The sequence below is a fragment of the Pleuronectes platessa genome, chromosome 4 (genome assembly GCF_947347685.1).
Source record: "Pleuronectes platessa chromosome 4, fPlePla1.1, whole genome shotgun sequence".
Classification (NCBI taxonomy): Eukaryota; Metazoa; Chordata; class Actinopteri; order Pleuronectiformes; family Pleuronectidae; genus Pleuronectes; species Pleuronectes platessa.
In genome coordinates, this window is record NC_070629.1 from 21,318,345 (window position 1) to 21,343,598 (window position 25,254).

The 25,254-nt window shown below is 42.5% G+C and overlaps 1 protein-coding gene across 2 annotated transcripts in view; it reads right to left on the reverse strand.

Annotated features, from left to right (window-relative positions):
- Positions 1 to 25,254, reverse strand: part of pde4d (phosphodiesterase 4D, cAMP-specific) — a 96,577-nt gene that overhangs the window by 52,210 nt on the left and 19,113 nt on the right. Inside the window, exon 1 of one of the 2 annotated variants that reach the window (XM_053420258.1) lies at positions 956 to 1,868. The exons of the other annotated variant lie outside the window; for it this stretch is intronic. Within the exon in view, the coding sequence (XP_053276233.1) occupies positions 956 to 1,044 (89 nt within the window). The 5' untranslated portion in view covers positions 1,045 to 1,868. Of the gene's footprint in view, positions 1 to 955; positions 1,869 to 25,254 lie in introns of those variants that run through there. 2 annotated transcript variants of the gene reach the window in all.

Here is a 25,254-nt window from a genome sequence, read left to right on the forward strand (position 1 = left end):
AACCAAAACAAAAGAAAAGGGTGAGATGCGGGCCTGTGCTTAGTTTTAAACAGAATCAAAACAAGAAAAAAAGCGCAGAGAATACCCACAGGGTATACCCGGGATGTTTGTGACTCAAATCAAGACAAAAGGACTTTGGTGGAGCGAAGCATGTGTGTGCATGTGTGCTGTCCCACCACAGAGAAGAGCAGTCCTGAAGGGAAACAGTTGACAGAACAATGGTTCAGATAAATAGCAACAGAATCGCTTTGTCTGAGGCTGTGACTTGTTGAACGGGGTTAGAATCTTGTGCCTGATTAGTATGAACAAGTCAAGCCACTGGAAAAACTTTGCTGGAAATATGAGCATTGTTCATATCCCAGCAGCCCACACTGATGACATCACTGACTCCTCCGTGTCCCTCCCTTTTTATAACATAGCTGGGAGACAACTATTCCCCGAAGATACCCGGCCCTAAGTACAGCACCACTAATCAAAACAAGACAGAAAATCCAAACCGCACCACATTTTTTATCAAGATATTTTCTTTTCCAGCTGGTTTTGCTCCTGGAAAGCAGATTCAGCGGTAGAATACCTCCGTGAGCTGGCCCTCCTGTTTGTGGATCAACCGGAGCAGTTAGTTTGAGAGAAAATGACAGGAAACGTCTGGCCCATTTAACAATATATTCCCCTGAATACATCTGAGCTGAGCAGGAAAAAAAAAAATAGAAAAACGACACTGGGTTTGGCTGGGTTCGCCTCAAGGGATCTCCAACCACCCCACAAAAACAACACACACATACACACACCCACAAATGAATCTGCATGCTTATTCACAGTTTATGTATTTTTAAATTAACTCCTGCGTATGCTCCTTTAAGTAAGATGTAAATCCATGGCAGTAAAGCCAGACAAACACATAAATGTTGATCAAATTCAGAGGTGTCTTTAATCCATCACCACGACCAGTACTCACCATATCCAGGAGTGTCTTCTCAAGGGGAAATGGCTGAGGTGCATCATGGACCTGTCACTGGGAACACCTGGACCCTGTCCAGGCTTCATACTAATGCCCCTACCTGTTAACCTTTCACCCCCCACTGCTATCTACCTGGTTATCTATCTACAGGCACCGACCCACAGTAACCGCAGGCCCCAGTACAATGTGTAGTGACCCATAGTACAGTCCACTGCTGTGATGCACCCATTCAGATAAAGTTCCACCCTTCTGAACTTCAACCTCTCTGGTTTAGTCCTGGAGCATCACTTCAAAACGCTCCGGCTCATGTCCAACAAGGATATTCGTAAAAATGAATATATATATAGCACCATAAAATCCATTGAGTTCCAGAAGAGAAATAAAAAAAGTATCCCAACAAATGTGACAGTAAAATGAACGTGAATTGGATGCAGACAGCAGCCCAGTGGGAACTCTTGTCTTGTCAGTGAGAGTCTCAGCAGCGCAGGCACACAGGCGGCCACCCAGCAGCACCAGCTACACTCTCCGCCCGCTGCTCTTTTTTCCGTGGGATTCTTCCGGCAAAGGTTTGGAGATTACTGTCCCACATCCACATGGTGAGCCGGTTCAGGGACTCATTACTCCGGAAAATATTCCTTTTCCTGACAAGGCAATGACGCCGGCTGGAGAGGCAGCGGTAGTCACGGCAGCATGACAGAGCATGTTACACACAGAGCCGCTCTCTCACACAAAAACACACACACACACACACACACACATCCACACTTTGTCTCTCTTTCTTTTTCTTCCTCTTTGCTCTGCCCTTTTACCACCTCCCAGGAAGGGGCGTGAGGATATGGAGAGAGAGAGAGAGAGAAAAAAGAAAACCAGCCCAGCAGTCTCTTCAGTATCTTCCCTCTGTCTCGCTCGTCTCTCTCCCTCCTCCCTCCCTCCCTCCCTCGCTCCAGTCAGTGGGATGTCCTGACCCTGTGCAAGAGGTCCGCCTGCTCCCTCCCGTAGCCTGTCAGCTAAACCTATTGATCCTCTTACCACATGCTGTTCGGCTTCATTCAGAGAGGTACAGGCCTGCACGTGTACAATTAGCATACACACAGGACTGCAAGGTAATATGGGCATAAGTGTTGACAGAAGTAGTTTCACCCTCATTTCCTCCCCTTACATCCCACAGCCCTCCTCCATCATAACAACGCAGGGCTGCCGTTGCCCCATTAGGTTGTGTTTGTTATTGCTACTTTGAGCACACCCTCTGTCTGTCACTGTGTGCATGTCAGCGAGCCATGAGACTTCTAACAGCACAGCAAACTCGTATTTTATCCCTGTAAGTGTGTGTGTGTGTGTGTGTGCATATGCGACATGCAGTTTGTGCCTGTGACTGGCACAGCATGCAGGGGGCCTCTCAAGGCATGTTTGTTACAAGAAACTTGTTATACAGGATGTCATTGCCCTTACAGCAGTATAATGCATTCCACTGTTCTTACACCGGCGGCTTCGGGCTAAACATGGAGGCCTGAGAGCCAAACAGCAATCAAAAGGAGTAGACGTCAACGTGTCTTTTATATCGAACCAAAATGAAGATAATGAGAAAAAATAACAGTTAAACTACAATTTACCAAATGCACATGTTTCTTCAGAGCACATTCAACGGTCTTTCCTGCAATGTGTGCAGGGCAATTTGTGCGCTTGTACGCCAGTGGTGTTGGTTAGGAAGTTATGAGTGGAGGTTGAGGTTAGCAGTTAGTGTGTGCGCGTGCGTGTGTGTGTGTGTGTGTGTGTGTGTGTGTGTTTTGCATTAACAGCCATAGCTGTGGCCAAGCTCCAGTTGCTGCGGCCTGAAAAACAGGATCCAGTGCTGCTTCTTACACACATCCTGCCCGACAAACACGTCAGCAGCCTCTAAACCCCTGCCAAGAGTCAAACCACCTCACAGCCACTGCACGCCTGCACCTTCAGCCACAGCAGCCACTCACGGATCGGGCGGAGGAGCGCAAAACGTGCAGGAATCTGCTCTGCGTGGGGAACTGGAGACAGACATGCACTTCTCCCAGGGGTTGGGGACGTGTGGGGCAGGTTTGACAGTTTAGGCAGCTTCAAGGAGAAACATTTCATTTGTGTGGTTTTAGAGGGCACTGAAGCACCTGTTATTCATAAAAGAGAACGTCAACTCTCCATCTGTCTCTCAGATTTATTCTGAAAACTATCGTGCAGCTACAGACATCTTGCGTACAATTGAAAACTGGAGACATCGCTCTAATAACGGAATATGTACTGTATGTCCCTGTGCGAATGTGCGTGCATGTGTGTGGTGCTGTTGCATAATCTCTGTCCCTGCTTTGGGGGCTGTTGGCCCCTGCTCTACTCAACACTGGTGAGCTGTCACGACTCATCCTGCAACCTGAAAGTGAGAGACTGGAGGAGAGAGGGAAAATAAACAGAGTTCAAAGGCAGAGGCAAAGAGATATAGAAAGCAAAAGAAGTATTTACAGTGAAAGAGAGAAACACAGATGGAGAGAGAGGGGGGATGAGGTAGAGGGCGGGAGAAAAGAGAGAAGATGATGAAGATGAAACCAAAGATGAAAACATGGCAGAGCTGCACAGAAAACCTTGAAACAAGGAAATGCGACACACAGGAAGTTGATATGATAACACATCGCAGCCATGGCACGGTATAAACAAATCAATCACCATCCGTGATATATTTCCCATCTACAAAATATCTCATCATATTGGAATCCTGATTGTGTGTAACCGAGCTTCAGAGAGGCATAAGGGCCGGGTAACACAGCGGAACAAGTCTGTATTGATTTCATGTGTACTGACATTTAGCGAGGTACTTTTCTTCATTTGTCTGCAGATGGATTGTCTGGAGAACGCAGTCTGAACAACCTCTCAGGTCATAGAGCCGGTCCAGTGCGGCCTGCCAGTGGCTGCTTTAGCCTACTGTCATTGATGCCGGCCGTGCAGAGGTCAATCCCATTTACATTCAAATAGGGAGGCAAATCTCTGCGGGGATCGAATAAAAAAAACGGGCCCTTGTGCATGTTTTGTTCCTTTGAGGTGGGCCAGCTGTCCATCACTCTGTGTGGCGCTGTGGAAATGCCTTGGGTCTGATCGTCCTCCTTGCTATTCACAGATGGTTATGCAGTGGCATTTCGGCAAAGGTTAACTCATTCCCCCTTCAAATCAGATGTTTGTAATTAGATTCCCAGGTTTAATGGGGACACAGTGGCTTTGAGGGCCATTGGCAAAATTTGAAGAATGTTTAAGTGGCCAAGAAATTGCTCACTTGTGGAGTGGAGAGGTTTTCATACCACTCTTTGATTGTAACCGAGGCAAAAGACAGAAGGAAGGGAAGTAACTCATTAGAACTAAAAAAAAAAAGGTTCCCAACAATGGAGCCGCTGCAGCCAGTGGTGACAAATACTGTACAGAACGGATACAGTGTACTGCGATTACCACACCTCACTAGTACTACTACACCTCATTTATTTCAATGTTAGGCTGTTCAGTGTAGAAGTAGAATTAGTCAGAGAAGATGCATTTCGCAAGACACCACTCAATTAAATAAAATAAAGAGAAAAAGACATTGGAGTATGACTAATGGCCCCAACCTGTCATCACAGTGAAGATTATCCTGGAAAGTGTTTAAGCTTTTTTTTAAATAAAACTCCAATAGGTAGATTCACTCACTGTAGCTCACAGTTTACTATCAAGGCTTAAGTATTATGGATGATAATTGCCAACTATAGATGCAAATGAAATCTTTCCAGGTATATAAAACACTATGGCTTAAGCTGGATTTCTCATTGTGTAAATATTGTTCTTAATCACATACAGAAATGCTGCAAATTATTTAAGTTTGCCCTGATTACTTCCCTCTATAAAATGTGTATTCCTTCGGCGCAACTCATAGCCAATAACGTACGAATAGAAGCTCACAGAAACAGAAAGCGAGCGAGACAGCAGCAGCGTTCAGAAGCGAATCTATGTCAGAATCTGCAGCGTTTCACTTCCAGCGATTGAGACTGAAAACAAGACTTAATTCGCCCTCATTTACAAATCATCTCAACGAGATGGCGAGCCGGGCTAAATGGTTACAAGTGTTGTACATTCAGCTAATAAACGACACAAGCTCAATGAAAATCCAGTTAAAGCCCATCACCGTGAAACACCGATACCTATTTTTGACTACTTAATGAGGCTGTTTTTTTTCCTGAGACCAGGTACAGATGGGAAGTATCAGTGGTCCATAACCCGAGGCAATCCCCACCACAGCACCATCTGTTGAGGACGGGTCTCGTAATCGACCTGCGCTTCCCTCCGATACCGTCATTATCCCATCACACTGACAAAGAAAACACGACTTTAAAGTGCCAGCAGCGAAATAAAGAGTAGCATGATGCAAATGACACATTGTGTTGTAAACCCATCAATATGGAATGCACAGTAGAAACCTAATGAGGGTTACATAAAATTTGACCCAGAGTTTGTTTAATACTTTTTAAATGAATTGTCCCTTTTCCATCCATTTATAATCTATCAGCTTGTCTTTTTGAAGGGCTGTAGGGGGGGCTGGAGATGGGGTGAACCCAGGACAGGTTCACAAGTCGCTGGAGAAGAACCCACATGTTCATGGGAAGAACCGCTGCACCAGTGTGCTGCAATTGTCCACATGTCATAAATCAAAGGTCCAGTGTGTATGATCTGACAAAACGTACGAATCCTTTATATCTGGATCAGGTCCTCTCCCATAGAGTCCACAATGCTGCACCGCCCTATTTCTACAGTAGCCCAGAACAGACAAACTAAACACTCACTCTAAAGAGGACCTTTAAACATACCTGGAGGCCAAATGAGGCAAAGACGTTTCCACTTGGTTATAAAGTACAACTTCAATTGTGCCACTAATCCCTCAACTCTAAAACCCAGCATAAATTCTGTGTAAATGTTGAACTGCCGACCTGGAAAAAACTCCAAGGTGTAAACGTGAGAAGGATATACAGGAATTTTTTACTAGCTCTGGTATTTCCCGCCCCTTGACGTCATTTCTGAGGTGCGCCAGCACCAGTGATAAACAGACACTGACACTGGCAGCCAACAGGGAAAAAGAAAGGAGGTCATAATCGTTTCTAATTCAAAACATTTATCTCCACGACTCAGTCTGATGAGGTACCTGTAGCAAACGACAAACTGTGAATGTGTTGAGCAACAAATGCCTCTTTCCCATGCGTTTCTTTTATGTGTGTGGCTGCGTTCCAATGCATCTGCTACCAATAGAGCACTTATTCAGCGCTGCAGAGCTGCAGGATTTATGGCGGCCTTTGGTATTTCCCACTTGACGTAACAAATTGCATAGGTGTGACTGCACAAGCAATAAAAAGATGTAGAAGCTGCATATTACAGGGTTTTGTTTTGGACTGTGGATGGCAACGCTCACGTGAACTCACTCATATTAGAGATTTACAACTGTTGCGATGAGGAGGATTTTTTTTTGTCTTTTTGTTTCGTTTTTCTCTCTCACTCAACTGGCTGAAAATGTGCATCAGTGTCAATGACTACGAAGTGAGATGCTATACATTAAAAGACAGGATGGGGTGATATTCCATATTTTGTACCGATACTGAAACTTTCCTGTGGTATACGTATCCCAAGCTGGGGCGGCAATGTACTGCTATACCGTTTACTGCCACAAGATGTCACCAGTGCGCTTCCACTGTGTTTTTTAAACAAATTTTACCCTCTTTGTTGTTAAACGATTTTGATTTAAACCCTGATATAAATAAAGTTCCAACACTTTTATGCTTGTCGTCTGGTTCTCATATTTCTCCATTTTGTCTCACAACTATTATCGCTTCTATTTCTTCAGCTTTATTGACATTGTTTACAAAAAGTCCAGCTGTCACTACCATCACATTTTCAGCCACATGTCTATTAAATGTATAAATGGCCAGATTGTGCAGCAGAATAATTATATAGTGGCAAGAAAATGGACACCATTGCATTTTTGTTTTAAACCTTGCGATACAGAATTACCTTTCTACTGCCCAACCCTACTAGATGCTGTGTGATTGCTGAGTCACAGCTATCAGAACAATAACTGTATTGTTATTGTCCAGTACTGTTTTTGACAGACATGTAGTATTTTTACAATAACGAATAAGAAGAATAAACTTTTTGGTTAACGTTAATTATTCCAATTCCCCTTTTGTGAATAGTTTTGGGGAAAACATGAAGGCAGGGAAGCAGTTGAAATATTGTTTTGTATCCAACGGCTTGATGGAAACAATCTGCTAGAGAAAAAAACCTCCTGATTGGGGTCAGACATACAGCGACTGAACTGACCTGCATCCTCGTCATCTGACTGTCTTGGATAAACAAACGCACATGTGAAGGCGAAAGTTCACGATGCTTCCCATGTGTTCTGTCAATTGGCAGCATTGTGCTCTTGATCTGCTGCCGCTACAGTGTAATTTGGACCAGTTGGACGCTGCGCTGCACATTTCAGTGAAAGCTCTGTAACCGGGACATTAAAATAAGCTCACCCGCTCACCCAGCGGGGACGAGTATGTTTTGACTGTGACTCGCGGAACATGAGAGTTCGAATGTTGTTCAATTGCAGCTCTCGCCAGTCATTGTGCTGTATAGTGGCCACTTGTAATTGAGGGGCTCGTTACTGTTTCCACCAAAACCCATTCTGCACTGTTGCTATAGTGCTGTAGTCAACATCCTGTGAGGAGCTAGGCCAATACAATTTTTTTCCAAAAATACAGGATTTGGGTTTTTGTTGAATTTTCAATTGTCTCCTGCTGGTACATCTTAGATAGATCTCAGAGGACAGATACCTAAATCATAATGAAGCAACACAAACTGTGAAACTATAATTAAAACTTGACTGGTTGTCAAAGTGAATAACAGCTTCCCAAGAGCCCAAAATGCCCTTCTAATTTGAAGCATTAACCGGGCTATTAATTGCCCTGGCTCATACCAGGCCATTGCTTGTTTCTTCAGGAGGACACCAGTGTAATTAGTTTAACGTGATAAATTGTTTGGCTCTAATTTGCCCGTTGTGGTTTTCACTTGTGAGCTGTGAGGACATCTCTCGGAGCTGAGGTCGTTAAAGATGTGGAAAAGTGACAGGATATTAAGATATTGTTCACAGATGAGTTGAGGGAGATCCGTGCCCTCCATCAGTGTCGTGCCGCTGTCATAATGAATCTCAGCAGTCTCAGTCTCTTTGCAGATCTACTGTTTGCACCCACTTCTTCTCCCTAAATATCTGGAACCATCCCACCCAGTCGTCTCCGTACCTCCATCCCCAGCCATGGTGTCAGCTCTGTTGCCCAACCCCTCCAAAAATAAACTTCTCCTGCATTGCACCAACGTTGTGTCACTGTTGCAGCTCCACTGGCTCCCCCCTGCACTGCCCGACTCGTCTGAGCCTTAATCACTGCGCTGGATGGGCTGAGTGTCTATCTGGGTGTTATTAGTAGTTCCTCTGAGGGATGATATGACCCGCTGATGACCTCCGGTGATACGCTAATTACCGTCGGCTCAGGGGACCAAGCATTTCACTGAGATCCTGTTCACTGTAGTTTGTTTTAAGGCAAAGTATAAGAAAGTATAATTAAGAGCATAGGAGAAAAATCATCAAATGGATCTTGTTATTGAAAATCTAATTTCTGTTTCAGAATTTGATTTTTTCATTATGGGTTTTAGACATTAAGGTGAAACTGAGGTTTACTGGAGATTTTTGGTCTAATTTATAATATCTACCACATAAACAACTGTTATATCCAATCAATGAAAGCACTTTCAAAGTATTTTTTTAACCGTTTTTAAACCCAAGATAAATGTGGACAGATGTTGGATAGATTTGATCAGATGTCTTAAGTAAGTCACTTGGCATCAACATGTCTGTCACAAGATGGGAATTCACAGTTTAATAATTCAAAAAGCACATGTTGTCACTGTGTATGCATACATGTTGGTGCAGTTGAATTCCTCTAATACTCTTGGAAGAAAGAGACGATGTAGTAAACAGGCCTCAGAAAGAGCTGACATCTCTATATCCGATATCTGTGACTTCTGCACGAGGCTCCGCGCTTGTGATCGCTTTGGTAATTCTATAAGTTTATTAGGTATGTTTACAGAGCAGATGCAGACTGTACTTTGTTATATATGATCAAGGATTACTTAACAAGATTAAGAGTTTTGATTCACATGCACCATGGTTTTGCTTTGAGGGGAAAACTTTAGCACGCTAGCAGGATCAACGGTTATTTTAGCATGTTCGCATTCTAATGTCGGAGAATTAGTGCGAAAAGACAAACTGTTGCTGAGGTTGGCGATAATGTCATTTGTTATTTGGAAAGTAATGGAACATTTTAAGATTTTACCTATTGGTGGCGCAAGTTTTAAACTCAAGAAACCACCAGTGCGGTATTGATTCATTCTGATGGAAACATGTGTTTCATGGCACTCTATTTCATATATATGTAGACATTTTACAGTAAACCAGTAACATTGACTTGTGGTGGCGTTACAAGAAAAGACATATGATCCATAATCGTCTGTGAAAATGTAATTCATGAAGTAGTTGTTGAGGTATTTCAATGTGTATCAGGAGGGGGACCAATCAGACGACGAGCTGACGCTGCTCAAGACCTGATATGTTTCAGCTTACAGAAGTCAGAGAGGAACCATGAGACCAAGACAAACAGGGAGATTTACTTGAGAGCACATCGGCTGAACTGGGCTGGGAAAGACTTAGAGATCTGAGCAATAAAACAGAAGGAAATTTGTGTAATAGAAATTCATTGGTTGTCTTCTTTCTCTTCCTCTAACTGCCTTAAATCCCATTATAGGTCCATGAATTATGAAGAAGCAGCAGCATGCAGCAGGAAGCGTTGTGGGGGACTTGTGTGACATTAAACTGTTAAAGTAATTACACGTTAGCAGGAGGTTTGCGTGCTGTAAAATTATCTTCGTCTGAAAACAGCTCGGTCTGTGAACTTGGGGCAGAAAAACCACCAAACTCTGTCCCACAGAACAGAAAACGCCCTTTCGCTGTCGTCATGGGTTCATGTTTACATGCGCAGCAAAAAAACATAAGTAAAGTGAATACAAACACTTTACCAGCAGGAGACATAGAAATAAAGTCAAGCTTATTAAGTCTGCTGGGTTACAGGGAAACCGAGCAAAGAGCTGCTCTTGGACTGGATGAGGGCTGAAATCGATTTCTGTACATTTCTGACTGCCAGTTAAAAGTCTGTTATACAATTTAAAGTGTCATTGACTGAAAATATGAATTAATGCACAACTGATTACTGACATATTCTGATAAAAACGGAGGTTTAGTGCCACATTTTGGAGCTTGGAGCGTTAACTCTACAGTATCTATATTATCAATCAGTGTTCATATATAAATAGATATGCATCTGTGTGTTTAAATATATAAAATAAATATTTTAAGATTAACAAAAAAATATAGAATAAATCTATTTTGGTAAGATTTCCTTATCAAACCCATAGGACAGAGAACTGCAATTGAGGCTGGATATTTTAGAGTTTAACCACAAACTATATTAACTATAAATAAAAATAACCAAATATATAAGAATTAATAATAATTCTGATCACATTTCTTCTGTTGTTTGGTGACCATGCTACTGTAACCTGTGGTGCCAGTAATGTGTTGGTATTTCACCAGTAATATGTCACCGCCTGACTGTCACGGCAATGAAAGCACTGCGTGATCTTCTTCTTGACCAGATGTGACAGAGCAGACAGAGATCGCCCTGACACCCTTGTTTTCTGCCATGGCTCCCATGACATTTAAAAGTCAAACGTTCACCCCCTTTTCATCCACACCTCACCCGCACCAAATGAAACCTGTCGTCTCACTGGGGACCCCAGGGAGGAGGGTAGTGGCTCCAAGATGGAGACGACAGAGGAGACGGGGTTAGGACGAGGAGAGGAGAGGAACGAAGAGGAGACACTTCCGGTTGACGTGAGAAGCGATCTGTGTAAAACTCGTTCCATTGGTGAGAAATCCGCATGAGGCTGGTGCAGGTAAGGGTCTGCAGGATGAACAATAACCAGATCCTCTGCTGAACTGAAAACACTCTGCTCTGGGCCTACAACACGCAGACTCCGGTACCTGCACTGTAATAGTTCAAATTGAATGGCCTTTTTAATGAATACATTTACATCGTGATTTGACGGATTGCGAGACACCATGGTGCCGAGCACGTGAGCCGACAGTGTGGGTGTCCCTGGCCCCGGCGGTGGTGAGACAATTAATGATGCATTTGGAGCAGGAGGATTTTACTGTATTAATCACTGAAACTGTTATTTAGTGTTAAATCCTTGGAGATGGGTTTATTTATCATGTCAATTGATCCACCTCTTTATGTTTGAAATGAAGTTAGACAGATGTATTCAATTTGAGCATCCAATCTTAAAAGGCTGTTGTTATCATCGATAATATCATAAAAATCTGTTCTGACAGTGTTTTCTTATTTTGCACCGTTATTATAAAATCACTTAACAATACCCAAACCTTAAATATGAACTTCTCTCAGTGCGCTGTATTCTTGCATGTCTGGACAAGTTTATGGAAGGAAACATCAACCACAACTCTAAACTTATATTATGTGTGATTCAAAGGAAGTGCGTACTGCTTTACTGGAAACTATAAATCACACAGAGAAATCTGACGTCAAACATTTTCTTGTTCATCTGAAGGATCCTCCACAGCGACAGGTATTTAACCCTCTGGAGAGACTATTGGAGAACAAATTCCACCCCAATGTTTAATTTACATAAAGTCCCTGATGTTTAACGCATACTGGTAAATATTTTGTGTGGTGGAACCGCTCAGTCACTAGTTACTGGTTTTCCTACATTTCGAGGACAAACTCCAGAAAATATGTCTGAACTCTCTGAGTTTCAGTCGTGTTGTATGTGTGGGTGGAGGAAGTAACATGACTGACGGTGTTGAGACTTTACAGTCAATTAAAGTGTGACGTCTGCGTTGTCAGAAATGCAGTTTAAAGAATGACTACAGAGGTAAGTGTTCACGGAGAAACGTTTTAGTTTTTATAATCTGGAATTAAACCTTAAACTAATTTCTTATACAATTAAATCTTTAGTAGCTGAATTGCAATTTCAGAAATAAGATAATAATACAAGTGCAGGAAGAATGGAAGAAGAATGTTAAAAAATATATATATATTTAAATGTTAAAAGTTTGCGTCTTTGCTTTAGTGAAGTTTGAATGTGGGAAAACAGCGGATGGGCATGCAGTCACTAATGACCTTCCTTCTCATTTTCTCTTATGTGCTCTTCTTTTCTCACTGGTTTGAATAAAGATGGGGCTCATTGGGAAAATGGGGATATAAAGTATTTCCATGCACCAGTTAGTACTTATCAATTCAATGGAGTTTTCCTGCCACGTTCGCATTCCGTGTTTCTCAACAAAACCCTGATTGAATTGATTATATTGCATATTAACTAACCTGCAGTCCTTTAACTTGTTCCTGTTGGTGCATTAATATATGTCTGGCCACATCACAGTTACCTTTAGATGAGTGTGACAGTGTGAAACTATTGGAAGAACCAAGTAAGCTACTGTTGCCAGGCCACTGCCAATCAAGTCTCCTCAAATCACAAACCTCATTATGTCCTGATGGAGCAGGTGGACGTTTGTTAATGTTAATCTCATGACCAACAGGAATGAAGGATGTTTTCTTCCTCAATTCATACTTTTTGAATGAGCATAAAACACACAGTTACTAGCTGGATTGCTCACTGTCTACTGTGTATACAAGTAAACAAGATTAGCATTAGCAATCCAGTGTAGGAAACATATAATATAGAAAACCTGCTGGTGATAGTTTGTCTGCGTCTAATGAACTTGATTATAGGCCTGAATGAAATTTGCCTATTGTAACTTTGTGTGTTCTCTGCACACACGCTGTCCTGTCAAAGATATTTTACGAGAGAGAAGAGCCGCCACTTTGTAACATAATTGTACAGCCACGTGTGAACTGAGCGTTTGCCAAAAAATCCTACAAAGTGAGACCTCTTAAGTCATATCACTGTCTTGGATGGCATTCCCCTGAGAACTTTTATTCTTAAATACATATTCACACACATCTTTCAATCATGACTTTCAGTAATTTGAAAACAAAACAAAAAATCATAAAATACATGATGTGTGCGATCAGCTCGTCCACAACTGCTTTTTTATTTTTATGTGACGGATACAAAGGTTATTTAATTAATTATTAATCAAATCTGGTATTGACGGACACTCAATATTAAAATACTGGGTTAATGTGTTTATGTGTGTCCTTTGACCGAACCCTTGTTACCACTCATTAAACTTGTCCGCAAAGGTAATGAGTATATCATGTTAACAGACACATGCTCCCACTAACTATAAAACAGCTGCTGCTCAGTGTGTGCAGAGGGCCATCTATTGTCCGAGCCTGGCCTGCAGCAAATTATCCACTGGTGTAGAAAGGAAATAATTGATCAGTGAGTAAATCTGACCCAAATGATGTTAAAAGTAGATTTCTAGCAGATTCAATTCCACTCTTTCCATCGTACCTACTTTCCTCGTTCCCTACTTTCTCTTTGTTTATCAGAGATGTAATAACTCCCGGGCGTGAGACTCTGTTCTCTTACAAGTGACTGTGTATAAAGACAATACTTGTAAAAAAGAGTCTTGTTGTTTCCAACTGGGGCTCCAGCTGTATCACAGGATGATATGCTGCAGAGAGTGGGTGGGGATGAATGCATGGGTACACAGACGGAGAGTATGGCTAAACTACAAGGGAAGGCACTGACAGAAAGAGATGGAGGGAGCAAAGCACAGAGACAAATGAAAAAATGAGAGAACAAACAGAATACTGATTGGAGTTTGGCTTTCTGCTGCAAAAAAACTTTCAAACCACACATCAGCACAAAAGATCCCCTAAATCCCACGCATGCACGACTCCACAGATCCAAAAAAGCGCTACACTCTGCACATACGTACACAGAAACAAGAACAAAAAGGAGGAGGGGAGGGATGAGGAGAGGAAGGGAGGCTGCGAGAGAAAGAGCGATGTGTGAGAACAGCACAGTTACATAATGGATAGAAGCAGCATGGGAGCTACCAGAGGGGAGCTCCTGGGCTTCTGCAAGTCGCAGAATGACGCATTGCCCTTTCACACACACACACACGCACACACACAATGCAGCAAATGGCACACACACACGGATGTGCTCCATGCATTCATCATAATGTATCGCAGGGCAGGAGCAGTGACTGTGTATTTTTTACAGCTCGGCCTGGCAGCAGAAGAAGAACAGAGATGCAACATGCACAAACAATTTAATCCATAAACTGAGGAGAGGCCTCAGGAGAAGAGAGCCGCTGTCATGAGTTAAAACAACATGCAAGAGTCTGTGTAATAGATGAGCTTATATGAGTTGATCCAGTTTTAATTTGGCGTGTAGCCCTGAAGTAATATTGTGGCGTTTCCTGAGTGAAGCTGAGATTAGACCCGTTTATTGGGAGGGCTGGATGCCTCATGTTGGACTGTGTATCTCTGCAATCCACTTGACCAACAGCTTTTTTAAGAACATATTTATGGTTTCACAATCAACACAAGACATTAATCAAATTTCCTTCCTACTTAGTTACATGGCCATGACAACTCTGGACAGGTTAACTCCAAACACTGATGCTTCTTTGAGGAATTTGTGTGTCAAGTGCTTCCTTGCCAAAAGGTATTAAAAGGCAATTGTAATGGAGAACAGGATTTCAGAGCTTCAGCATTGGAAAGTTCATTCATTCATATAGAGCTCCACTGATGTTGTGTTTTTGTATCCCATTTAGACGAAGACCGCTCAAACAATGCTATTAGTCAAATGGCATCCCGATGGATGGTGTTAGCTCCATCTTCCTCTCGAGCTGCCTCGAAACATAAAACATGCCTCTCTAACAATCAATCAGCTTTGGTAGCTATTTTTACACCAAGGTATGCCTGCAGGCCCACAAACTCTCTCTCTCTCTCACACACACACACACACACACACTAACACACACACTAAACACAGTGGCGGCAGCAGCAGCAGCAGCAGCACAACAACCCTGAGCAGAGGCGGGATCGATTGATGAGCTACGAGGAGAGCAACCCGCATTCCACCCATCTGGGAATGTAAAAACAGGCTGATGCTCAGCCCTCTGCTCTAAACACAGGAAATCAATATCCTGCAAGTTAATGAGATAGACCCCCTAACCTCAGCATCTGATTATATAAACAGATTAGTGGCAAAACACAACACCACCATGAGGTGAAAGCCTTGCACACACACATCAGGCCCGGGCCGTTCCAGCCACACAGCAGCCACCTCACTGCTGGTGATAATAAACTGAGATCTTATTATGTGGACGAGGCTACTTTCTGAAACATAATAGGCTACTTCTTTTATTATTATTATTATAATCATTTCTACAGGATCCCATAGTTATGGTGCACGTACTTGAAGAAACTGTTACATGCTGAAGATGGTTTAATGCTTAACAAAAAACTAACATTACATTACCTTTGGAGGAATCTCATGCTCAGATTAAATGTCTGCTGTGTTGGTACTTACCTAGAAAGAGAAAAGAGAGGGAGGGAGGGAGGGAGATGGGTGAGGGAGAGAAGGGGGAGACACAGAAGTTATCAGGACAATCTATTGACTGCAGTGAGATGTAATTTGTGCTTAAACAAGCATCGGGGCACGTTGTGTATTACTCCCGAAACCGGCTCTTCCCCTGCTGTTCTGTGGACACAAACACACTCACACACACACACACAAACACACACACACACACAAACACACACACACGCACTGGAATAATGAGAGAGGCTGGGAGTGTATATCAATATACTGCAGTGGTGCGAAAGCTGCTCTCTTTTTCTCTCTCTCTCTTTCTCTCTCTCTCTCCATCCCAATGTGAGCCTATTGATTAGAGTTGAAGCTCGCATATTTGACTGCTCTCTCTCCCTCTCTCTCTTTCTCTCCACCCTCCATCCTTTGTTTATCCATGTGCAAATCTCTCAGTCCTCAAAAGCTGTGCAAAGTTATAATGATGTCACAGAGGATGTCAAAATATGGCAATAAATGTAGCGCGCCAAAAGAGAAGACGGCCACAAAATGAACACAGGGACACAGCGAAAAGCAAGGTCTGTGTCACTGGTGACCTGAAAGGGCTCGGGCTCAGAACACCACCCTTGCAAATTGTATTAACATGCCATACATTAATATAAGTGGAAGTCCATACTGGATTTTGAAAAACTGCAGATGAAATGAATCCCGCAAACCAGACCACTCATGTTAATTCACTCTCCCACATGTCTGGCCTTCCTCCTGTTTAAACTGATTTCCATCTGTCCTGAGACGCTTCAGGCCAATCACAATCCTTCATCTAAAATGGGGCGGGTAGAATGACTGACAGGGGAGTGATTTAGGAGCATTTGCATTCATATCAAACATGGCCACCACAGAGAAACCAGAGACCATCTATTGAATCCACTGGCATGACAATATTAAATGAACTTAATGGAAGATCAAACGGCTGCCCTTTGTTCCACTCCTCTGTCAAACCACAGAGAGGACTGGTAAACACTGGCCCCGCTTTTCAAGTCACGTGTCCCATTGCTCTGATCGGCTGCAGGTCTAAAACAGCGCTGACAAGACAAACATCAAAAGATACGTCTATAAAAACATCTTCACTCAAGTTGTTTTGCAAAGCACCGGCCATGCATCGACTCCTGTGTGCACAGATGTGTCCCACACATGTGTCTGAGGAGACATTCCTCAAGGTAATGCAGCTGCCAAGTACTAATCGGAGTATAATGAAATAACCGTTTCGGAATCCGGATACAAACAAGGTCACCTGTCCAGATGCTTCTATAATGGGAAATGGGAAATAATGTTTTTTTTAAAAGTTGTGTCATACAGTGCGTGTTCACTTAACGATTACCTTTTTTTGTTTACTATTGTAACATACAGTATAGAATATTATATAAAGTTGATTTTGCGATACTGTATTCATTATTTCAGTTTCTGTGGACGCAGTGAGCTGACAAACACAGACATTCCTCTCTGATTATTTCATCCATTAATAACTTCTCAATCCAGTTTCCAGGGAATGTATCATTATTTTAACAATATACTGTATATTGATTAGTATTCTTGCTTTTATTGGCAACCCGTCCAATTCAATACAGAGGTCAATATTGATATTTAACTCTACATTCATCACCTCCCTGCTCATCCCCACCCGTCTGTATTCACTGTTTTTTTTCCCTCCTCTTTCTCTCTGTTGGTCAGACAAGTTGATAACATGTTCAGACTCAAATGTAAAGCAGGCGTGCCGGCCCAGGTAAATAAATGCAGCTGAAATGTATTGTGCCCGGTTACGTTTGTGAACCTAAACAGTGAGACCGAGGCAGTGAGAGGGAAAACCAGGCGCATAGATACGAGCAGCGGTGTAATAAAAGGGTCTGATACACAGGTCGACCAGCAGATGGTAAATGACTCGAGTATTTAATTGGCTTACAGCCACAACAAGCGCATTAAACCGTTAACTTTTATATTGATAACTACACTTACAAACCCGCTGTGACACTGAGGCTCATCTGAACACGCAAAGAAGCACATTATAATATGTACAGTACATCCTAATACACTGAATACTTAAAGCTTTGGTACCTCCGCCAAGGAAGTTATGTTTCCGTCTACGTTGGTTTGTTAGCCACAAAAACGACAGAACAGATTTTCATTACATTTTGTTGAGGGGTGGGAGGTGACCTGAGGAAGAATACATTAATTTGTTGTGCTTATGCGGATCAGGCCCAAGATAGAGGATATACTTTCAAATTTTCTAGCTTTGTGAGATGACTTTGTTGATTTCTCGGAGAATACTTCATGAATCTTCATTAAAAAAAAGAAAAATCTGGAAAGTTCAGGGGGCTGATACCCAAGTGTGTTATTCGGTGCAGATTTGAATATGTTTCATGAGGAGCTTTGGGGCCCTTGGTGGAGTTATGAGACCGCCGATTGTCATTCTAGATACAATATGTATATACACAAGATAACACAAGGTAACTGTAACGTTTGTCAGTCGTTTTTCAGGAATGCCTTTGAGTTGTTTGAGTAGCAAAAATACGTTTATGGGGTGTAGCTGGCGGAGATGTCACATCATCCATCTGCAAATTGTCAGAAGTGACATTTAGAGAGGGCTTGTAGGTTCGTGAGCTGCACAGTCACCAGCTTCAGGGAGACACAGACCCATCTCTGACAGGCCTGGATATTACTTAAATCGCAAAACACAGTCACAGATATCACCTACATAGAAGCATTGCAAAATGTTGTATTGCAAACTTAGCTGTGTGTGATGAATTTATGGAGAATGTTATGGGCTCTGCATGTCAGCCTTGCTTAGGCCCATATGTGACCTCTCTGAAAGCTCCATGACTCATAAAGCTGGTCATCACCACACACACACACACACACACACACGCACGCACGCACGCACGCACGCACGCACGCACAAACAATGAGCTCATGCTACACTTCCCCTGCATGCATTCGGTGCCACGGGCTAAGCTCAGAGCTACAGTGACTAAATCCCATTCTGCGCATGGATGAGTGCAGGGGTAAAGCGACGCCTCTCTCTCCGGTGAGCCAATACCAACAAGGCCTGTTTCTGTGGTGACTGGATTCTCAGCTGGTGATTTACGACATCACATATTCATCACCTCCTAAGCTTCTAGTCCTACAGTGAAGGACGATGAGCTTGTGATGGAGAGCAGCTGTGGGAAACAGGTGTGTGCTTCTCATTATGGCCACGGCAAGATAATGACGGCTTTTAATCACAAGCCCTTGATATGTTAGTGTGAGGATTTTAATGTGGGTTTTTCTTGTACGTGCATGTAACACTCGATGGATCTGTGTGCAGGAGATTTGCATGTTGATGTGCCTTGGTGGGTGTTTTTCTGCATGTGTTTATCTGTGTGAGTGAATGCATAATGGGAGAGTGAAATCAGCGAGCAAATAGGGGGGGATATGCACAAACACCTTCTCCCCCAGTAAACTCACTTGGGGTTTTATGGGCAATTCCACATTGAATGCACCAAACATTAAAAGCAGTGACGCAAACAGATCTCATGCCACATCCTACTTCACCACAAACGTAAAACCTCTTAGTATCCTGTAATAGATCTCATCTGTCCACTTTGCTTTCTTTGAGACATCTGAGAAATGGGAGGATGGATTGAAGACGGCCTCACCTATGCAGGACTAGCTTAAGAAGATAAGCTCCACAATAAACAAAGATACCGGACCGGAGCGCTTCCTAATCGCAGCAGCGTATCACACCGTACTGTCTACAATTTGGATCGCACCAATATCTGATTTCCAACCGTTTCCCTCCTCCCACATCCTGCAGGCTTTTACACATGCAAAGCAAATGCAAACATACAGACAAAAAACACAGCAGGCTTAAAGGCAAATGCCGATACTGACAGCCACCCATGTGCACTCTTATTTTGTTATGTTTCTTTGAGTGTCTGCTCCATGTTGTCATGATTGAATCATTTCTGCAGCTTTTGTCAGCCGCCCGTTCTACCACATCCCAAAGATGTTCTGCAATCACATCAGGGAACTGGTGAGGCCACTGGAGTTCACTGAACTCATTGTCATGTTCGTGAAACCAGTTTGAGATGATTTTTGCCTTCTGACTCGGTGCTCTATCATGTAGGAGGAATCTATTAGAAGATGTCACGTAGTGGTCATGAAGCGTTAAAACATGGTCAGCAACAACACTCAGTAGGGTTGGGTACCGAACTCTGACTTTTATGGGTATCGACCTAATTACGTTGGTACGACCGGGCACCGATTAACGTTTAATCCATCGTGCCTAATTTCAGAGCATCTTGGTGAAAGAATATGTGTATGTGAGTGAGAGTTTATGAGCGAGTATAAGAGAGAGAGAGAGAGAGAGAGAGATAGAGAGATAGAGAGATAGAGAGATAGATAGATAGATAGATAGATAGATAGAGAGAGAGAGACACCAGGGTGAGCCACAAAAAGTTTAACCTGTGATTGATGAAGAAACATTAAGTGGCATTGACAACTTCATCAACACCAACCCTAATACTCAAACAAGCTGTTGTGATTCAACCATTAATGATCGGTGTTAAAAGGCCTAATCTGTGCCAAGAACTCATTCTCCACCACAAGGAAGGCTAGGGCCACGGATTCATGCCGCTGACGTCAAACACCAACTCTACCATCTGAATCATCAGACCGGGCAACGTTTTTCAAGTCTTCAGCTGTTCAGTGTTGGTGAGCTGTTCCCACTGCGGCCTCATATTTGTGTTCTTGGCTGACAGGAGCGGAACCAGCGTAGCCTGTCCTCCTCAAAGTTCAACATTTGGCTCATCCTGAGAAGCTTCTCCGCTCAGTGGATCCGAGTTACCGAAGCCTTTGAGTCGAACCAGTCTGGCCTCTCTCCTCAAACCTCTCTCATTATCGGGGCATTGTGTTGACAGGGCTGTCTCTCTCTGAATGTTTTTGTTTTCTGCACCATTCTGAGTGAAAAACAAACTTTCAGCAGTTTCTGAAAAACTAAAACCAACATGACACCGACAATCATGTCACAGTCAAGGTCAATGACAACACATGACCATGCCGATATGAACCTTTCATTGATAAACTAGTTTGTGTTTGCCAATACAAAAGCTAATTTCACCTAACCGTGTATAAAGGATGTGCATTTATGTTTACATTTTCCTTCTTTTTTTATTCACACTTCAGTGTGTTTTCTTGTAATGTATAATTTATATTTATAGTAATAAACCTTCAATAAATGGGTTCCTTCAAATACAATTCTTTATTATAGGGGTTCGATAATGACATCTCAAGAACCATTCCCTTACTTAAAAAAAAAAAAAAATATATATATATATATATATATATATATATATATATATATAGGGATGCACCGATATGGAAATTCTTGGCCGATACCGATATTTAAAATAACAATCTGGCCGATAGCCGATACCGATACCGATATTTGTTTATTTTCTTTTTGTTGTTATTCATTCACCCTTTTGTGCCAGAAAAATAATTAAATCATTATTTAGAAAGCACTATTTAAAAAAATTTCAGCCCTTCATCACTCTTATCTTTTAATGAGCACAGATTGAATCAGATTTATGAAACAATCTTTGATTTAACTAAACTTTATTTAACAGAGACATATTATGCCCATTTTACCGCAAGTTGAAATGGTTCCTTGGGATCTTAATGAAATGTCTGTAACATATTTTGGTCAAAATACCACAAGGGTAATTTAAAACAGCACCTTTTACCCTGTCTAAAACAGACCTGTTAAAGTATCATTATAGAGAACGCTCTTCTCATTGATTTACGGTAGCAGTATTGCCCGTTTATTAGATGTGTTACGGCTTCTGTGTGTATGACGTATGTTGTCAATTCCCTTGTTACCTGTGCATGAGACGGATGAATAGAGCCGATGCACATGAGAATAAAGTACTTAAGCAGACGCTACGCTCATACTTTTTACACCAAGTTACACTGCGTGAGTCAAGATAACTTAACAAGCCCTCCTCAGTTTGACCTGTTTTGAGTGTCGGGCAGAAATCACATCGCGTCAACACCCACCGTGGCCCTTCACGATGCTTGTTTTAATTAAACATTCGGATTCCCCTGGTCCGCACCAGTTCTCAGTCAGCTGCTAGGCGCCAGCCGGAGGGTTCCCCCAGCGGTCGCCGTAGCTGAGGTGATCCGCGAGAAGGGCCCGACACGCGTCCAGAGTGGCCGCCGCTGACCGCGTACCCGGTCTCCTCCAACGGCCCGCCTTCCGCGTCGGCGATGGACACCGCCCCGCGGTCCAAGAGAAAGAAAGCCCCCGCACCAGTGACGCCGTGAGGTGCCACCGGATGAGGACCTCCCGGTGCCGCACACTGAGCCTCCGGCAACGCGGAGAGGAGGGCGACGGAGCGACTGCTCCCCCAGCCGCGGCACGTGCCCAGCGGTTTTACAACAAATATGAACATCGGCCAATGATATCGGTGAAAGTCAAGTTTATTACCGATAAGCCGATATCAGTAAACGAGGCGAATATCGGCCGCTACCGATGTTCGGCCGATAAATCGGTGCATCCCTATATATATATATATATACACATTGACCAATAAGTGGGTATTGGGAATTTTCAGTATCACCGCCCAAGAATCCACTTCAGTCAGGCTGTCGTCGAGAGGGATTAACAGAAGCTCTTTAGTTGTTTTATTGCTCAATTGTACATCTCAGACTTGTTTATTTAGGGAGCGATTCATTCTTTTGAATGGCTGAGCACATTCTTTAAACCAGACATTGCTGCAGGCTGTAAAAGGTCCATCAACCTCATGGAAATCAATCTGGAGATATTCTGTCCTTCAGAATACAGTAGCATTTAGTTCTCTACCCAAATGCATATGAATTACTTGTAAGGTTTGTAATTTGTCTTCTGATAACCTGTCACACGCAGTTAATTTCTCCCAGAGGACAATTAAAGTATCATCATCATCCGATTCCTCTCACAGCTTGTTACAGCGTTTTCCAGCTCAATGAATGATGTAGACCTCCTCTCCTCATGTGGCATCAGTCAACAGTCAGAGTCAACATTAGAAATTAGTTCCATAAATAAAATTGACATAGAAAATGATGATAAATAGATAGAGTGTAACCAAGCTCTGTATCCCATTTCATTGATTACATGTTTGATTCATACAGCTCAATTAATGGGATTGTTTGTAAGAACAAGTTCCCCAATTAGAAAGTGTGGGACAAACTTACTGCACCTCTTGTATCACATTACATGGCTCAAGGTAAAACAGGTTTTGCTGCATCACACCATAACACACTGGTCAGCAACTTAAGAAAGCGGTCAGTGCAGTGCAACTTGCTGACACTTGCTAAAATCAACTGATTAATGGCGAATCTTCCATTGCTCGCGGCCTCAGCCCTTTACAAAGATAAATGGACATGGTTATCTTGTTTGTGTCTTTGCTTACGGTGAGGGAATGGAACTTAACATAATATCAGGATTTCTGAAGTGATTTCTACGGAGAGGCTGGATTATTGCTCCATTCTGCTCTAACAGATCTCAAATCACCAGTTGCATGATACAGCAGCAGATCGAAAGAGACTTCAAAGACAGAACAAATATCCTGTCCATAAACTGCCCGGCCTATTCACCACAGAGATGTGAGGGGAAACTGAGATGTGAGGGAAAATTAAATGCTGCTGTAAGAAAAAACAGAAACAGACAGACGTTTTGTCGGTTTAGAAATAAGTCAGAAATGGTTTAAAAAGGAACAAGGGTCAGGAATACGCCTATTCCTGACCCTTGTTCCTAGGAGGAGGACGATTTGATTGGTATCTGCAATAAGCAAGAGAAAGTGGAGTGTTTTGCTCAGGGCATCAAGCCCAGGCTAAATAAAGGAGCCCTGATATCCTTTTCCCTATAGCCACATGCATCAGGTTCCCAGGGCAAACAGGAAAAGTAATCACCCCCCCCCCCCTTCTTTGAGTCTCAGGGTCTCCCCATAGTGGCACATGCCCAATAACCTGGAGAACAGCAACCAAGGGCCATGCGCAAAGATGCCCGAAGCGACCTTTATGAATCCAGAGGTGCAGTAGAGCTGAGGCTTGACTCCGACCATGATGCCTGGGAAACTCATTTCAGCCATTTGTATTTTGAGATCCTTCATTTTGGTCCGTCAACCAAATAAGTTGGGAAGGTTGGAGCATAGATTTACTGGTAAATTGAGAGCTTTGGCTTCAGGCTCCACCATATCAACCCAGTAAGCCCTCTGTTGCAGCTGATACCACGACAACCCATCATGTGCTGTGTCTTACTACCAGATGTGGAGGCCTCAAGATGCCTGAAGTCTTGGAGCAGCTACTGACTCTCAAGCCAAAATTAGCAATCCACTACTTCCTGGACACACCACAGACTTGTGTTCTACATTTCAACTCATAGCCATGATTGAATGATGTATTATTACTGCTCAGTGTGAGAAGATGTGTCTGCAGCTGGGGAGTTTGCAGTCAAGTATTAACTTTGATATGTTGAATGCTCAACAGCAGAAATATATCACTTTCTATGAACAGGAGAGAATCTATGTCTGCTTCTTGGGTAGCTCTGTTCTCTCTCTGCAGATATTTCTATTTAAAAGATCTTGCTCCACTTCGTACCTCCCTGTGCAGTGGAAGGATACGTTCATCAGCTGTCTTACAGTGAGCAATGTGTGGAGAATTTGGGTTGTCTCTTCTGCACAAATTACAGACTGTCATTCCCTGGATGCAAGTCCCATGCTTCTTCATGCAGCAAAAAACAAGTTAAATCCACACAAAGAAGTAAATACATAACCAGGCCGCTGACGCACAAGACACCGATCCCACTTTCGGTTCTTTCCTCCTCTCCTTCGCTTTTTTGTGCCTCCTCCACCTCCCCCTCTCTGGCTTTTGAGGTAAGCTTTCTGTCGAATACCAATTTTAAAAGAAGATTAAGCAGTTCTGGCTCTCAAATCAATTTTACCCCCCACTGCAACATGAATCAAGTGTGTACTCATACACACCGACACTCAAGTGCCTGCGAGCACCACAGTAAAGGCAATGGCTTAATCAAACACACACCACAAGCAATTAAGAGACGCAGTGGCATGATCGCCATTAATTCCTCAGTCAAATATCTAGAAACATTAAATTCTAAAATTAGGCTCTTTTTTCCAGCTAATCATGAATATAACAACACAGCCTGAAGTGTAGCACTGTGGCTTTCTCTGCGTTTAGTGTTTTACCAATTCAAGTTATTATTTTATAATATTAAATCAATTGTTATAAATAATGTATTTCTATTCAAAATAAATTAAATTAAATACCTTCAATGTTATTTGCATTTGTTGTTTGGTAAAACTTTACTTTTATGTTCACTCTAGCAAAAGATGAGTTAACATTTCAAAATATTTTATATAATATTAACTTTTGATATATTAATGTTATATTTTAGATTAATTCCTTTTGTTTGCAGAATATTCTATTCCAATATGGAAAGGCTTAATTGATGTCTATACAGAGAGACATGCAGAGAGCAACAAGGTTTTAACCAACATAAAAAGCAATACTTCAAATGCCCAAGTTTATAAAATGAACAAAGAGAGTCTGAATGAAATTGA